General features: G+C 34.4%; 1 protein-coding gene across 1 annotated transcript; it reads right to left on the minus strand.

Annotated features, from left to right (window-relative positions):
- Positions 1 to 3,808: 3,808 nt before the first annotated feature.
- On the minus strand, positions 3,809 to 14,116 carry LOC139985925 (uncharacterized). Its single transcript, XM_072000829.1, has 4 exons — positions 14,101 to 14,116; positions 13,338 to 13,473; positions 8,730 to 9,031; positions 3,809 to 4,030 (listed from the first exon to the last, which is right to left on the minus strand). Exons 1-4 carry the CDS (start codon positions 14,114 to 14,116, stop codon positions 3,849 to 3,851), a joined length of 636 nt encoding a protein of 211 aa, XP_071856930.1. The 3' UTR covers positions 3,809 to 3,848.
- Positions 14,117 to 15,639: the final 1,523 nt, after the last annotated feature.

Below are 15,639 nucleotides of genomic sequence, written 5' to 3' on the forward strand. Positions count from 1 at the left end.
AATTGGAAGTCGAGCGCGAGGGTAAAGCCGATTGCCTGACATATTAAATCATCTTGTTGTCGAGTCGTGATACCAACTTTCTTCGTCCCTTCGGTTAGATTACCGTTTCCACCAGACCTGCGCCGTTAAAAACTCTCCGGTTAAATTAAAAAACAAGACGATCGCGACGATGGAACGAAAGAAAGAAACAATTTCGCTGTCGCGTGAAATGTTCATTGCGAAAACACCTTGACGCTTTTTCATTAGCGATGCTATTTCTATTGGAACGCAATATAACAGCGTCTCCCACTAAGCTCGAAGCACATTACGATTTCCTTCGAACGTCATACTGAACAAGAAGACATCTTGTAATATTTTTTCGTTTACGATTACGACGATGCCAGGATAATTACGTTGATCGAATCAGCTAATGTAATATTTCGTAATGTGATGTTTGAAAAACAGAATTTTCAATGAATCTTCGATCGGTTCTTATCTTACCTTCTTCTTATGGAATTCAATTAATATCATTATCGAAATTTTACATGTCAGAAATTACAAGTATCAATTATTTCGTTCTCTGCATGAGTACTAAGCTCGTAATGGTCGAAAGTCTAACACGATAATAATGGTAATAATAATGAAAAGAAAAGGATTTCAGAAATAAATTTTGCAAGCTGCGAATAAAACTATGAAACTAAACGTCCTAAAACTATGAAATTGTGAGAGACAAATCTATATCCTACAACCTTTAACTTCTCTATTTATAACATTCGTTAGAATATTAATTTATTTATTTGTCGTATTTTTATTCAAGGAAACATTTCAGACAAATGAAGTTTTATCATATTCGATATATTGTACCTACATACATGTATATAGAACGAGAAATTTATATTACATTGTAGAATTCTTCAGGTGATGTCATTTTGTTATTTACATGAATTGGGCAATTTCATTAAATTTTATTCATAGAAGTTACATCTACTGTTATTACAATTATTAATTGAATTGCGGATTCCCATTAATTTATAATACGATACTGAACTCAAAAAAAAATCGGAAATTAAATATACACAAATTGTTGAAATGAGTGCGATAGTATTTTTTATACAACATCTTTGACATATTGATTGTCGCTTCCGATAATTTGATAATAAAATGCTCGAAACAAAATAATTCCGACCGATGAATAAATTGTTGTAGCAGCTCGGAAAATATTATCTGTCATAAGATTATAGAGATCCTCTTGTAGTTGTGCATTTATTAGAAATCTAAGTGTACAGAAATGTATAAAATATTCAAATAAAGTATTCATCATATTTGGCAAATGGAACAAATTTTTATTTAGATTCTATTTCTTTAGTTATATCCATAAGAAGATAGATTTGCAGAAATAATTGCTGTCTATTCATAATCATAATACATACAAAGATGAATTTATCGATTTACAGTAATGAACGTCATTCGTATATGACATTACTTTAAGATCAAATAATCTTAAAATAATCAGTAAGATCGATGTAAAAAGTGATGCGTATAGTATTTCTGCGTTTACAGTATTCTGTACCTACGACCAAGTTACAAAGTCCATATGTATATCAAATACTATTTGTATCTGTAACGACTGCTCTATGAACATCATCATACTAACAGAATTTTCAATGGAATCGTTTAAAACGCTCGAAAAAATATTCCGTTTTAAACTCACGTTCTCTTAGCACGCAAAAATGATTTTGACAAAATCAGAATGAAATCGAAATTTTATTCACGCGAGCGCTCCCATTTCCAAAAAAAAGAAAAGGGCAACCGAACCGATGGAACAAACCACTCAACGACACGTCAAGCAACAGACATGCCACGAAACGTTCCGACGTTGCAGCCAAACAAGAAAATAACGCAAAACGGGCAAGAACATCGTTCCACTTACGAAACATCGATTTTCTCGTTTCTTCTTTTGCGAAACCTTCGATGACGGCCAGCCGTTACCACCGTGAGTGAAGCTTCCCTTTTCCGCCTCGTAATTCTCGACCTGATCCCCGCTGAAATATTCATCAATCGTCTCGCTCGATTCTCCTTTCGGTCTGTCTCTTTCAATTATCGCCTGGACAAGCTGGATCCGTTTCTTTTTGCACCCAACGGCCATGTTGCTTCGTCACGGTCGTTTAATCGTCCGATCAAATTCTTCGAGCTAGCAAAAAGTAACGGACCTCGGCAAATTGATCGAGTAAAAGTCCACGTTAAACACACGTCTAATCGTTCTACGATCCACGTTCCTCGTTATCGCGGCTAATGAGCCGACCCGGTGACTATGGCATAAACAGTGGTTAAACTGTAATGAAAAGGTGAATGGAGATTAATGTCGTTGTCGTGACACCGGTGATCGTTATGTTTTAGGGGTAATCAAATGAATTTGCCTCGTAAATGGGTTTCTAAAATTTCAATTAGATCCAATCGAATTTACTTACGGCATAATGTCGTTCTCGTTTCGATCGAGAAAATGATTTCTAATGTTTTAAAGGAAGCTTCCAACGTAAAATTGGAAGAAGAAGTTACGCATATAACAGTGATTATTTTATATTTTTCTCGATCCTTTTGACAGATTTTCTGATGATAGAGCAATACGATTTGATCGGAAATAAAGCGATGAAGGCGACAGTGTTCAGACTTCTTAGGGTTAGCGTAAGATTTTTATAAAATTGATATGAAGGATTAATCGCGAGAAATATTAACTATCCGTGTTGAGAATACAAATAGATAAAAAGTATGCGAGAAGAAACTACTGACGTGGAAATCACGGGATTGTTGGATTTTAAATGAAATGAAGTGTACTTACGTGTACTGTGAGTAGGTTTTACAGATCTGAGTTAGGTGCAGCGGCGTGATTGGCATGCAATTTGTAGAAACGTTTTAGTACGTTATATTGTAATTAAGTAACATTTGCAAGACATGTTCAGAAATTTAGAGAAAAGTATAATCACGTTTTTAGCAGTTCTTGAAACGATTAAGTTCTGAAATGTTTGCTTTCAACTACAACGCATGTTTGGCTTCTCCCATTTTCTAGTATTTGCAGACGTATGCAAAAACAAAACTCCCATGAATTTGAAATCCGTCAAAAGCGCTATACAGTCGTAACTAGTTTTCCCTTCCGTTACTATAATTTACTTTCGAATATTATAAAATATTCAGAGATTGGACATCAGACATTATTACGTTATAAGATAAAAATTGTTTTATTACCTTGTAAAGATCTCTTGTAATAATACATATTTGTTGTACAGCAATTGAAACATATCAGTTGTGAGAAAAAACTGAGAGAAAATTGAAACATTACTTGAGTGAACATTTGTATAAGAATTGCTAAAAATAAGTTGCTAATAAGTGAATAGAATAAATAAATAGTAATAAATCAATAAAAGATGAATAAATGAATAATTACGGATGATAATGGAAAATAAAGTTCAAGGAAAATAAGAAATTCGAAGAAGGAAAAGAAACTATTTAAGAATATCAACGTCAAGCGATTAATATAATAACACTAAGAAGATTAATTAACGAAAAGTTACTCAAATACACAATGCGATAATATAATATTAATTCTCTACGAACTACAATAACGGAGGAAAAATCTTTGACCGGATAGATTTTCCCCTGTAACTCTTTGAATACGTTAAATCGCTCGTTCTTTACGGAAATACACAAACATTAATAATCAATACCAATTAAGATTCTTTCAATTTTTTTGCAAAGAACAAGCCTAAAAATTTCCATTTGTTCGAAGACTTTCTATACGCTATTGTGCGCCGAATCAACGGGAAGGAAGAGAAAGAAAAAACGATTTACCTGGTGAATACGGTCTATTAATAGTGCTACAGCAGGGAATGACGATAAGTGGGCGATCGCGTCGACAACAATAATAATAACAGTTGAATAAGATAAATTGCCGATTTGATTAAGAATGCCCCGTTGCTCATCAGTCGATCGTTCCTTTTACCTTGCTTCTGTTGAATCTTGTGCTGCACCTTTTGCGACTGCCGCTTCTGAAACTTTTCTAATAGAGGCAATCATTTTTTCTTCTCTTTTTTTTCTTATCTTTGTCTCTCTCTCTCTCTCTCTCTCTCTCTCTCTCTCTCTCTCTCTCTCTCTCTCTCTCTCTCTCTCTCTCTCTCTCTCTCTCTCTCTCTCTCTCTCTCTCTCTCTCTCTCTCTCTCTCTCTCTCTCTCTCTCTCTCTCTCTCTCTCTCTCTCTCTCTCTCTCTCTCTCTCTCTCTCTCTCTCTCTCTCTCTCTCTGTCCCTTTTTTTCTCCATTCGAGTGGCAGTGTCTCATGGAAAACTTTAACGAGCATCCACCTTATCCTTGTTGAGATCTCGCAAGCGAGTTCGTTGGTATAAATTGGAAAGGTAACTGAAATCCATGCGCAATTTCGCGACCAACGCGGCTACGTTGTTCGGTATAGTAGATTATTGTTTTCGTATATGAAACGAGTCACGCGATATGTCGGTTTTCTGGTTTGCTTTTTGATGGCATAGAAGAGGGAAAATGTCGACTCGCGAGAAAACAGCCGAGCTGGGTGAGATTTATTTGCTTACGACGTAATGTTGCCACGAAGATTGATGTTTGATACTTACAGTGGCTGCACAAAATATTTGCACGTGCTTCTTTTTACTTTGCGTTTCGACGTGTTTGTTCTGACTGGTCTTTTAGGTAACATTACAATTACTAAACTCGTCGAAATACGAAATCTTTCGTTCCATATGTAATTGGAAGGGTTACAGCTATGAGACAATTGCACAATATCTGGTAATTTGAGTAAATAACACAACTTTTCAAGCACGTTATAAATTTATGGTTAACTAATATCGACAGCAATAAAATTCTTTTCTCAAGTGTTAAAATATATTTCTTTATTAAATGTTAAATCTATATTTTGTTCCACTAGGAATAAATATCTTTTATTGTGTTGTGAAAACGAATAATCATAGGGAACTTGTCATTCGCACGAGACGGCAGAAATGACAGTTACAGTTTAATTAATATCGGGATACGTTGATTCCTTAACGTGGAAACGCGGATGGATGTTATTAAATGGCTATTTGCGCAGTTAACATAATTCTTTCGCTGTCATAAGACGCGTACTGTTTGGGACCTGGTAAGAAACCAAACTAGATGACGAATGGATTAATTTTGTCCGCCAAGAACTTTAGCGACATTTCCATCAGGAGCGGATTAAGAAGAAGGACTAAAAGGAGTTACAGCCCCGAAGCCTTCTACATTTTTGTAGACGCCGCTGTTCGAGAAAAATTTCATTTTACGCCAATAACAAGAAATTCACTCGCTCATCTCAAATTTAAAAAATTTTTTAAATTAAAAGAAAGCAGCTGTCTTTTGATAATGCATAGTAGATAGTTTTGAATATGACTTATTATAAAATAAATTTCATTCCATATTTACGTAAATTTATTTAATTTTGCTGTAGATTAATAAAGAATACTTCTTATAATATCTAATCGATATAAATGTATACACATTTTAACTCCCGACCCCGAATTTTCTACAAAGGAAGCCTCGGCTGGATCAATAATCCCAAACCTCAAAAACTTTCATCCGGCCCTGGTTTCCATCGACGGATTTTAGATTTTCTTTCCCTTGGAATACGTAATGGACTGAGAAACGATCGAGTAATTTTCGTAACGAGAACCATACGACTAACTCGAAATCACGAACGCTGTGTCACGATCGTTCCATTGTAACGTATTAATTTGTATCCTCGTTATGTGTATTATTTGGTTGACGATGGTCGAATTGCGATGAAAGGCGAGGAAAAGATTTCGCGAGGAATAAAAAAGGTTATGCACGGAACGAGTCACGCAATTTCAGCGAGGAAAAAGTCGAACAGTGTAACGAGGTTTGTCTTGCTATGATTATTGCTTTTTCCAATTGTAACAACACTCCAGGGAAAGATGCTATTATAGTTTTTTTATCGCATAACTTTACATTTTTTGCTTCTCTTCGGTTTCGCTCTTTTTCAGAATGTTCCATGCACAAAGAAAAAAGTTGAAAACGAAAGATAAGGTAATTAAAAATAATACGTTAAGCAGTTAACGTAAACACTTATGTATAATTTTGTTCGTCTCAAAAGGAAACGTATCTCTTATTGAATTATTGGAAAATAATTTTAGGCGATAAGAAGAAAAATCTTCGCATGCAATGTTTCACGCTAGTATAAGCTTATGGGAAATGAAATTTTGTTTTCGGAGATATGTTTTGTGATTCGTTACTTTTCTGCTGATATTCTTCCTGTCGTAGTGTGTTTTCATATTATTGTTAGTGATAAATCATGTAAAATTTTAACACTTTATGATTCGTATTTTTAGTAAGGAATTATTTGAATGATATCTAAACGAATAATGACGAAAATAAGAAGATATCGATTTAAGTAACTCGATTGACAAAGGTAATAGCGTCACGGTTTTATTGCTGTTCATTCGTTCTAAGTTCAGTTTCAAACAGAAGCGAAAATTTTCGAGGGAACTAGGTACGTTTTCGGGAAACTCTGGAGGATTCAGCAATACCGGAGCAGAATGCTGAATAAGATTGTAGAGACGCTCCCTTAATATTCAGCCTGCCCCTTCTATATCTACTTATAGAAATGTTCTGCAACTTCAAGTACCTATATCTCGCAATCAGAGGTAATAGTTTCGCGGCTCTTACAGTCGCTCGAACGTTGGATTTTACGAATCGTTCAGACATCGTCAAAATTGCAAAGAAATAACATACTTTTGCGAAGAATAAAATAGGCAACGGAGGAAAATAGAGGAAGTAAGGATATTCTTTAAAAGCTGAAAAATGTATTTTATCAGTCGCGACGCCAAATATTTGCTTTTTTATAGATAAATTTTCTAAAAGTAGCTTTTGTTATGAATAAACAAACTAAATCATTTTTTAAATAAAATCCGACAAACGTTTTTCAAACAAAGCAATACTATGCAAAATATTCTTTTGTCCATCATATTTCAGCGTATGAAAAATCGATGTTTTGCACGCAATAAAAGAAGGAACAAATAACGTACAAACTGGTGGCTGCATTTCATTCTTTGACAGAGTTGCATTGCAATATTTACAATGTATATTTCACTATGACCGTTTTCTACTAAATTGAACGTAGAAAATCAGTCTTTCTTTCGCCGATTGACGGCTTACACTTTTATTTTGTTATTTCAACAAAACTTTCATCGCAGTTACCTGCTACCTTGTGAAGTATTTTAAGACCAAACCGTAATTGCAATTTCCCGTGTTATATTAAGATTTCGACAAAAACAACATCATTCTCGTTTTCTCACAGTCATTGAAAAATAATATAGCAAATAAAGACTTATATAGACTTATAGACAATATAGACTTGATCAATGAAGCAAAGTGAAACACTATTTCGATACAACTTCAGTCTTGTCCTATTAACCTGCGAATACCGAACAAATCGATTTTATTCTTGAATTAGCCTTATCATTTTCGCGTGAGATCTGCTAAAAATCAATTTGTGTTATTCTATGAAACTTGATAAGCGTAAATTTGATAGGCATGGCAGCTACATTTTTAAACAATTGAAGTGTCAATAGCATTACATTCCGTTTTGTATATCTTATATAATGTCGATACGTAAACACTGTAGAACGGTACATAAATAGCGTTAAAATATATATAGTATAAATGAATATTGGAAACTAATGGCAAGTTAATCAAATTTATTAAGAGTCACACTTGTGATCTCATGGAATAGGCATACTAATTTGATTCACTAAAATGTTTATGAAATCCATACATAATAAATTGAAATTATTTATTAAATCGTAGTTGCATACTGAGTTCGGATACAGTGTCGGAAGAAAGTATCTTTTATATACCTACTAATTAATTATGTTTAAGTATATTAAATTTCGTATGATTTAGAAGTACCTTCATTTGGTTATCTAATTCCACGAAAGTGAAATGTAAAATCTCATAAAAAACTTCTTCATTGGGAAATAACTGTCGGTATTACAAAAATGCTTTGCATAGCCTTTGTAACTTGTTGCAGCAATTTTCTGCAATCTGCCTGGAAAGATCTACTGCCCCGTTTTACCATTAAATCCCTTATTTAATCTTATCCTACGACATCCTTTCTCATCCTCGACCATTTCGACATCGCAGAGACTATGCGCGCACTAGTGACAATTTGTCGATTGACATTTTCGTTGTTTACGAAAAGTACGTGTATATAAACGCACATTTAATGATTGCAAGACTAGCATTTAACTGCTTATTGGAGAAAGAAACAATTAAACTTGCGGCTTATGCGAACGGGAGCGTGACAAATTGTCACCAGCGCGCACGTAGCCTAAATATTCCGTTATTTACGATAACGAAAATATTTCATATTGTTCTTGTTGTGACAAATTGTTGCATAGACTTTTAACGATGATTGTACGTATCGTCTCTTACGTTTCCCGTTATGTTATGGCAGCAGAACTAACCCACTCCGTATATATCGAATAACCTGAAACCAGTATCCCGTGAGACCAGCGATCCGAACACTCCATGAAAACAATTCTAATGTCGCGTCGTCGCGTCGTCGCAAGAATCGTCATCCAAGGAAATAGTTAACAAGCGCTGTATGCAGACACAGCAAGGGAGAGCACAGAGAGAAGAGAAAGGAAGCGACAACGATCGCGCGAGTTCCGCGGCGGGAACATCTCTACGAGGAAACACTTACGACAGAGGGCTCGGTATTGTGAGCTGCGGATCGTCCCCGGTGGACAAAGAGCCGGCACACCATCTTCGTACAGTTCTCTTGCCGTGTTCCGATCGAGTGGGCCGTAATTGCACACGAGGGCCTCTACGCGATCCCCGAATCCAACTGCCATTGTACGGCCGGCTATTGGCGTGTCTGTGCTACTGCTTGTCGATTGCCCGGACCTGCCCGTGTAAATTGCACGACCGCAACCGATCTGCCTAATTGTCGACGACGCGAACGGAATGTAAGACAGGTTGCTCCGCGCTGCGAAATTCACCAATCTGAAATCGAAGGATTGTAAATGAGGAGGTTTTGCAGAGAAGCATAGAAACTGCAATGTGAGATGAGGTGGTTGCGGTGCCCTGAGGCAATCGATACTATTGTCAATATTTCATGGTTCTCAACGAAAATGTGATTTATCAGTAAATATTGACAATATTGTATTGACAAAACTTATTGAGCTCTTCGGTTGAGAATCTTGAAATGGTGACAATATATATATATGATCTGATGATTGATATCATGGTCTGAAATTTTATATGCAAAGGTTGATAACATTGTATGATATTCGAATTGGAAAAAGTCGTAGCTCCATTTAACACTGGGCTTGGTATTTAATGAGCCATCCCAATAAATAAAATTTGAACAGTTATGGAAAAATGTAATACTTTGTACAACATCATACGATACGTATAATAAAACTGAAGGTGATAGCTACGTATTGTCCTGGATTTTTAATAGCCTTTGTAATAAATATACGACACGTTGAAACTACCACTAAAATTCGCTCGTAGAGACACCCAATTTTAAAAATTGTTTATCATTATTCCTAACATTGCACAAATTTGCCACTAACAAATTTATTTTATACCATTTATTATTGCATGCTCGGTGTCATTCGATATGATTCTATTTATCCATTTTCGTTTAGTTTACTCAATCGAATTTGACTAAAATTGATTCACTACTGTACCAACATATATGATTAAATGGACCAATTAAGACTGATACATGCATATGCATTAGTTTTTACACTTGGAATTAAACAGAGTCTATCAATAGTCTAATAATAACTATCGAGAGTCTGCGATAATTGTCTTTCACTGAAGCATATTAGAATTAAGAAAATAATTTAATCAATCAGAAATTAAGCAAATTCAACAAAACGATATTAACGATACGATTTGAAAATTTCAATCTACTACCACTGTAATACAGATTATTATACAAACTATAATACAGAGAATTTTCATTAAGATCGACGATGAAAGCTTGATGTTTCGGTGTTTTCCTAGACAACGTCGATTCGATGTAAGCGAAATGCGTCTGTCGTACATAGATAGTTGGGATAAAACACGCAGAGACAGAGTGGAAAGTTAAGGAAAGGGCTAGAGAAGGAGGCAATGTAAACCTTCTGCTAAATTCAAAGGCGAGTTAACAGTGTCTACACACGCTGCATCGATCAGTTCCATTCACAAAGTGAAAGCCTTGGTACATAAAAGTCGTTTCGATCAATTCAACTTAGGCTATTGCATGCTGTACAGAATGACAATACGTGTGGATTTTCCGCGACTTGGGTGCACATTCACACGTACACAAGCTCGCGTATACACGAGGTATTATCACACGACAAACATACGGTGAAAGGCCTTGTATCTTTTGACTTCCTTTGTATCTGCGCTATTTATTGTTGTTCCCTAAAGATGGAAGGGAAGTGGTTGAATTCCATTGAATTTTACGAGTCATACTCGTTGGTCATTTTCCTTTAAAGTTGTTTAGAAGCTTATGTCATGTATTTCGTAAGACGGTTCCTATCTTTTTCTACGCTACTTACTGCTCTCTGTAATTCGAGGATATGAAGAAATATACTTACATATTTATATTTTGTAATTTTTATTTTAATTTTCAAGCTTGATTGCGAAATGGAAGAGCACTGAATGGAGAAAAAGTTATAAAAGAATAAAATAATGAAAGAAGTATTTATTTATTGTATCGTTATGCGTACGTTCCAAAAAATATATTTTGCCATTCTTTTCTAATATACTTCTAATTATAAGATTAAATGAAATGACGCTACATATGTAATTTCTGTCTTCGATCCTTTTAAAGATTTTGAAAATTTACGTTAGCTAGAAAAAACATGTTTTATAAATGCTTAAGTACTCCGAATAGCCACAAAACTGCGCGACGCTTCCTAAAAATATTGAAGTATAAAATATCATACTCTGTAATGAAATAATAATACCATCGAAATATCGTAGTAGATACCAATAAATACAAAATTCACGAAATATTCTTCTCTTCGTGCAATTTCGTCAGCGGAAAATATGCTTTCTTTCCCAGTATTCGGTCGATTAGTTTCATTAACAATATAAAAATAAACATTATGTCACAAACGACAACGAAATCATAAAGCTACGTTCATTTCGTCCTTCTTATTTTTTGCGTGTCGAACCGCCGTTAATGCAAATAACGAGTTTACGTCGTGATAAAGTCGCGGCGATGTGATTAATGCATACCATTTTTTCGTTTGCTTTTCTGGTCGTATTTCTCGCTTTTTTTACGTTTTTAATCAAATCCTATTTATCTTGTTAAATTACATACGGTTCATACTTATCCGTGAATCGTCCGCCTGTGGTAAATCACCGTGAATATGTTTGTGAAAGCCGCTTAATGTTACAAAACCGAACAAAGATATCTATTCGAACACCACTTTTTGATATAATTTCACAATTAAATAACATCCCTGCATCATCGATATCGGAAAGCTTTTGTTACAATTTAAAATACGAGATGTTTTTGTACAGAATTGTGTACCTAAAATCTTGAGTGTACGCGTATTTGTAAGTATTTTGTACAAGTACCTTTACCTCATAAGAATGTATCCATAGGTTGAATTTTTTTATTTATTGGAAGTTTGTTATCGATTAGTTTTAGATTAATTATAAGCGTATAAAGAAATATTTGATCTATTCTAGTCTATCCAGTCGGATATCTAGATTTTCAATTCGTTAATCTTCTATTTAGGTTCATAGCTATTTGATCTGAAGGCTTTGTTTCAAGCACCTCCTGTAATCCTAAATACCGATCTTGTAATCCTAAACCGTGACATGACTTATTATCGTCGACATCATATTACTCCTGTATCAATTTTTCATATCAGGGTATTTGCAGACTTTTAGGATTTTAATCATTCCTCAGGGGCCAATAAAATCCGCATCAATATTTCCGAACGACAAACTATTTCGATACTTCAACGCCGTGCAGAGGGAATGAAAAGGGAAACAAGATCTTTGGCAATCTTTGGCGCCGTTCCAATTTCTCTTCCATCGTTCGAATCATTCCTTTCTATAAAAGACATAGTGACTGAAGAAAGTAACTAATCAAGATTTTATATCTCACGAATGAAATTTTATAACTGATTTAAATTGTGTATAAGAATAAGATATTCATTTATTCAGAATAAAATAACCCTTAGAATATTTAAAGGAAGAAGACGTCAATTAGGATCCAATTTATTTCATTCTGTTCATAAAAATATGAATTTGTGTAAAAACCCATAGCCTGCAAATTATAATAATTAGTAACAGAAACGAATAGCAAAATATTGGCGATTATTTTTAAATATTCTCACAGAATCAAAGATTCATTGATGTACCATTAAGAAAGAAAGCCAGGTGGAATTCATATCTTATTCGTTATATTGTTATGTAAAAAAACATTTTGTTTTAACTTGTAGTATTAAGTATTGTAGTATTTCTAGTATTAAGGTACCGTTGAGGGAGTCATATTTTTGTTTCCATACAATAGACAGATTAAAATGTATGTATATGGAAAAGAATTCCTTCCTAAAAGAAAGCCTTCCTAAAGAATAGATCGATTTCGAATTAACTACGTTGCCACGTTCCAAATCTTCGCTTTCCCCCTCATGCTCCCCGCAATTGAATCAAAAACAATATAAGTCACTTTGTAGAAACAAATATAACTTATAACGTTTCTTACGAATCACTTTTTCTATTTTATCATATACACATGTACACATTTTTGGCGTGTCTGCACTCATTTAACGTATTATTTAACGTATTAGTGACGTATAATTCTGCACTAATTTACAAGCGAAAAATATGATTCAGCGAATAATTCGATCCCTCCCCTCCCCCGCCCGCGCCAAAAAAACTTGTTAGTTCCCGATCTCACCGATTCAATTACAGTGTCTTGTTAAACCAGCCACAATAGAACAATTAAACTCAGCAATCTGAACTATACAACAATTCTTCCAATCTCAAAAAACTGAAAGACTACCATACAAATAAAATTCAATTTAACACGATACACAGAATCGGTGCGGAGCACGGCTACGCGCTCACTTTTATTCTTTTCGAATAACGCCTTTCACACCGGATCTCTCTGCTGAAGTTCATCCTCGCACGCTCGTGCAAAAGGGTAGATTGAAAAAGAGAACTTGAAAAACAAAAAAAAAAAGAAAAAAGGAAAGAAAAAGAAAAGAAAAGAAAGAAGAGGAAAAAATAATCACCGCGAAAAACGACGCTGCCTTAAAATCCGTACGAAAGCGCGCGCAAAGCTTACCCGAATTCCGCAGAATCGAAATCTTCTACTTCATCGTACCATGATTGAATATGAAAGCGAATCCTCGCGGTGGACGTCGTGTTTCCTACGCTATACATATCGAGCACGTGCACGTTCTGCCACACTCCGAATCGTTCTACAAAAGATAAACACCCGGATTGTTAGCATCTGTAATTTTAGGTTCTAAAAACTTTTATAACGATTGGATGATACAAAGTGGCTCATGAAAGTATTCTGACATTTCTAGACACATTTTATGTATATGCAGTTATACGAAACATTTCGAAATATCATTAACACTATACCGAGACACGGCTCGTTAACAACAAATTGTTCGAATCGGTGAAATGACATAATGAAATTCTTTTTCTTCGGATGTTCCTTTATTCAAACGTTTCTAATCGTATGCTTGTAATTACTTGCGTTTATTTTATGGTAATACTTATCGTTACTGATACTAATACTAATCGTCAGAGTAAAAGTTAATGTTGTATCGGTATCGATTATCAATTATTGATCATTAGGTATAAATAGATGTAAACAATGTTTCCTTTGAAGTTTCTTAGAAACCTGAATAACAACTTTTGTCAAATTGATTTTTGTGGCCTCTTTAACCTATGTTCATGTGATTCCGAATATCTTCTAATTTCCTATTCCACTGTTAGGATTTTTAGTATCTTCCTTATGTCATCGTTTTATATATACCACGATGCATTTAACGTAGTTCTTAGTAGAACCGATTGTAGATTTTTTTTTTTAATACGGAATTTGGCAGCCATACCGCAAACTTGAATTCAATACGACCACATGAGGTCTGTGATGGTTTTGTAAATTTGTAGTTTACTGTTTGTATTCAGTTTGGAATTGCTGGTTATGAGCCAGTTCATAGTTTTCCTGCCAGTTTTTATTTGATTTTCTCTTGAATATATATTTTCCAGTTTAGTTTGTTGTCCAAACGAAGACCAAGGTATTTGACAAAACTTGTTTGCGGGATTTCTGAATTATGAAAGTAGATTTTCGAAGTTGGATTTTGTTTTCAGTGTAAAAGCGACATTCGAGTTAATTTTAATTTTGTTGTTTTAACATAATAAAATAGAAACGTGGTTACAACTGAATCAATTAAATTCCTTAGTTGGATAAATCCATTTGATTCGTTTTGTTTTGTTTTTCCCTTTGTCATGCGTACATATTGTATATGTTTTGCTAAAATTATGTCGTTCGTCGATATTTTTTCGAACAAGTATCAGTTCATTCAGTGAAAATAGAGGGAAATTTCTGCTTTATTGATAAAATTCCAGTAGAGCCCTATTTTTTGTATTCAAATTTTAAATAGACGTGTAAGTATTAAATGTATGCATACGTCGATCGGTGTAAATTTTATTTCCCTGAATTCAAGTTAATTTAAAATTGAACGCGACGATCGTGGAATCCGCAATGGAATATTTAATAATACCAGTAACATTGGTAACTTCGATGTTATTCGATGTTTTCCATCTGTTGTAAATATTGTTACATTAAAAGAATTCATTTGTTACCAGAAAATGTAAATACTTCAGATTTATGCATCAAAACGCCAAAATAATCGAATAACGTTTGTTAAAAGAAACTGTGTTGAAATTTGTTGTTAGCAACAGACCTGCAATCCTGGGAATTTATGAAACCACATAAATAGCTTCATAAATTAATGCGACAAAAATACTTAAATATCGGATTATGCATTAGCGTGTTAAATATTATATGAACTAAATTACGAGTACTATGATTCTACTAATCAATTAATAATAATATTCATGCTGGTAAATATTAATTTTGTTATTAATAAATAGCATTAACATAATATCAATAATCGATATTATAAATAATGATTAAAAATATATGCGGCGTAAATGTATTATAGAATATATAATTCCTATATATTTCTTGCGGGCAGAATCGCTGCTACAAATAAACTACCATACTTTGGAAATTCGTTAGATCTGGTTCACGTATGACTGACCTCCGGTTTTCGGTCTCATACCCGAGACTGTTTTAATAAAAGGTTTTCTGGTCATTGAATTGATAAAAGAGAGCCAACTGCATGACCCACATGCTCCTCGGATTTCAATCTTTCGGATTTTTTCATCTGGAGGCAACTCTACCGGCTTATTCGCTGGAATCCTGTTGATAGTTCACAAGATCTCAATTATAAACTCGCGTTACGCAATCCAGAACGCACCAAGGGGTTTGAATATCACGTGCCGTGATATATCGAGGGTCACACTTGAATATTTTTCTATTATACGAAAAAATCAGAGAAAAATGA

This window comes from Bombus fervidus, chromosome 1, assembly GCF_041682495.2.
Source record: "Bombus fervidus isolate BK054 chromosome 1, iyBomFerv1, whole genome shotgun sequence".
NCBI lineage: Eukaryota > Metazoa > Arthropoda > Insecta > Hymenoptera > Apidae > Bombus > Bombus fervidus.

What these genes read in the sequence shown, in the direction of transcription:
- LOC139985925 (XM_072000829.1), bottom strand. An exon ending in TTCGATTCTGCGGAATTCGG is followed by an intron (nt 9,032 to 13,337) that starts GTAAGCTTTGCG and finishes CTTCGATTTCAG; the next exon opens with ATTGGTGAATTTCGCAGCGC. An exon ending in ACAATACCGAGCCCTCTGTC is followed by an intron (nt 4,031 to 8,729) that starts GTAAGTGTTTCC and finishes TGCCTCTATTAG; the next exon opens with AAAAGTTTCAGAAGCGGCAG.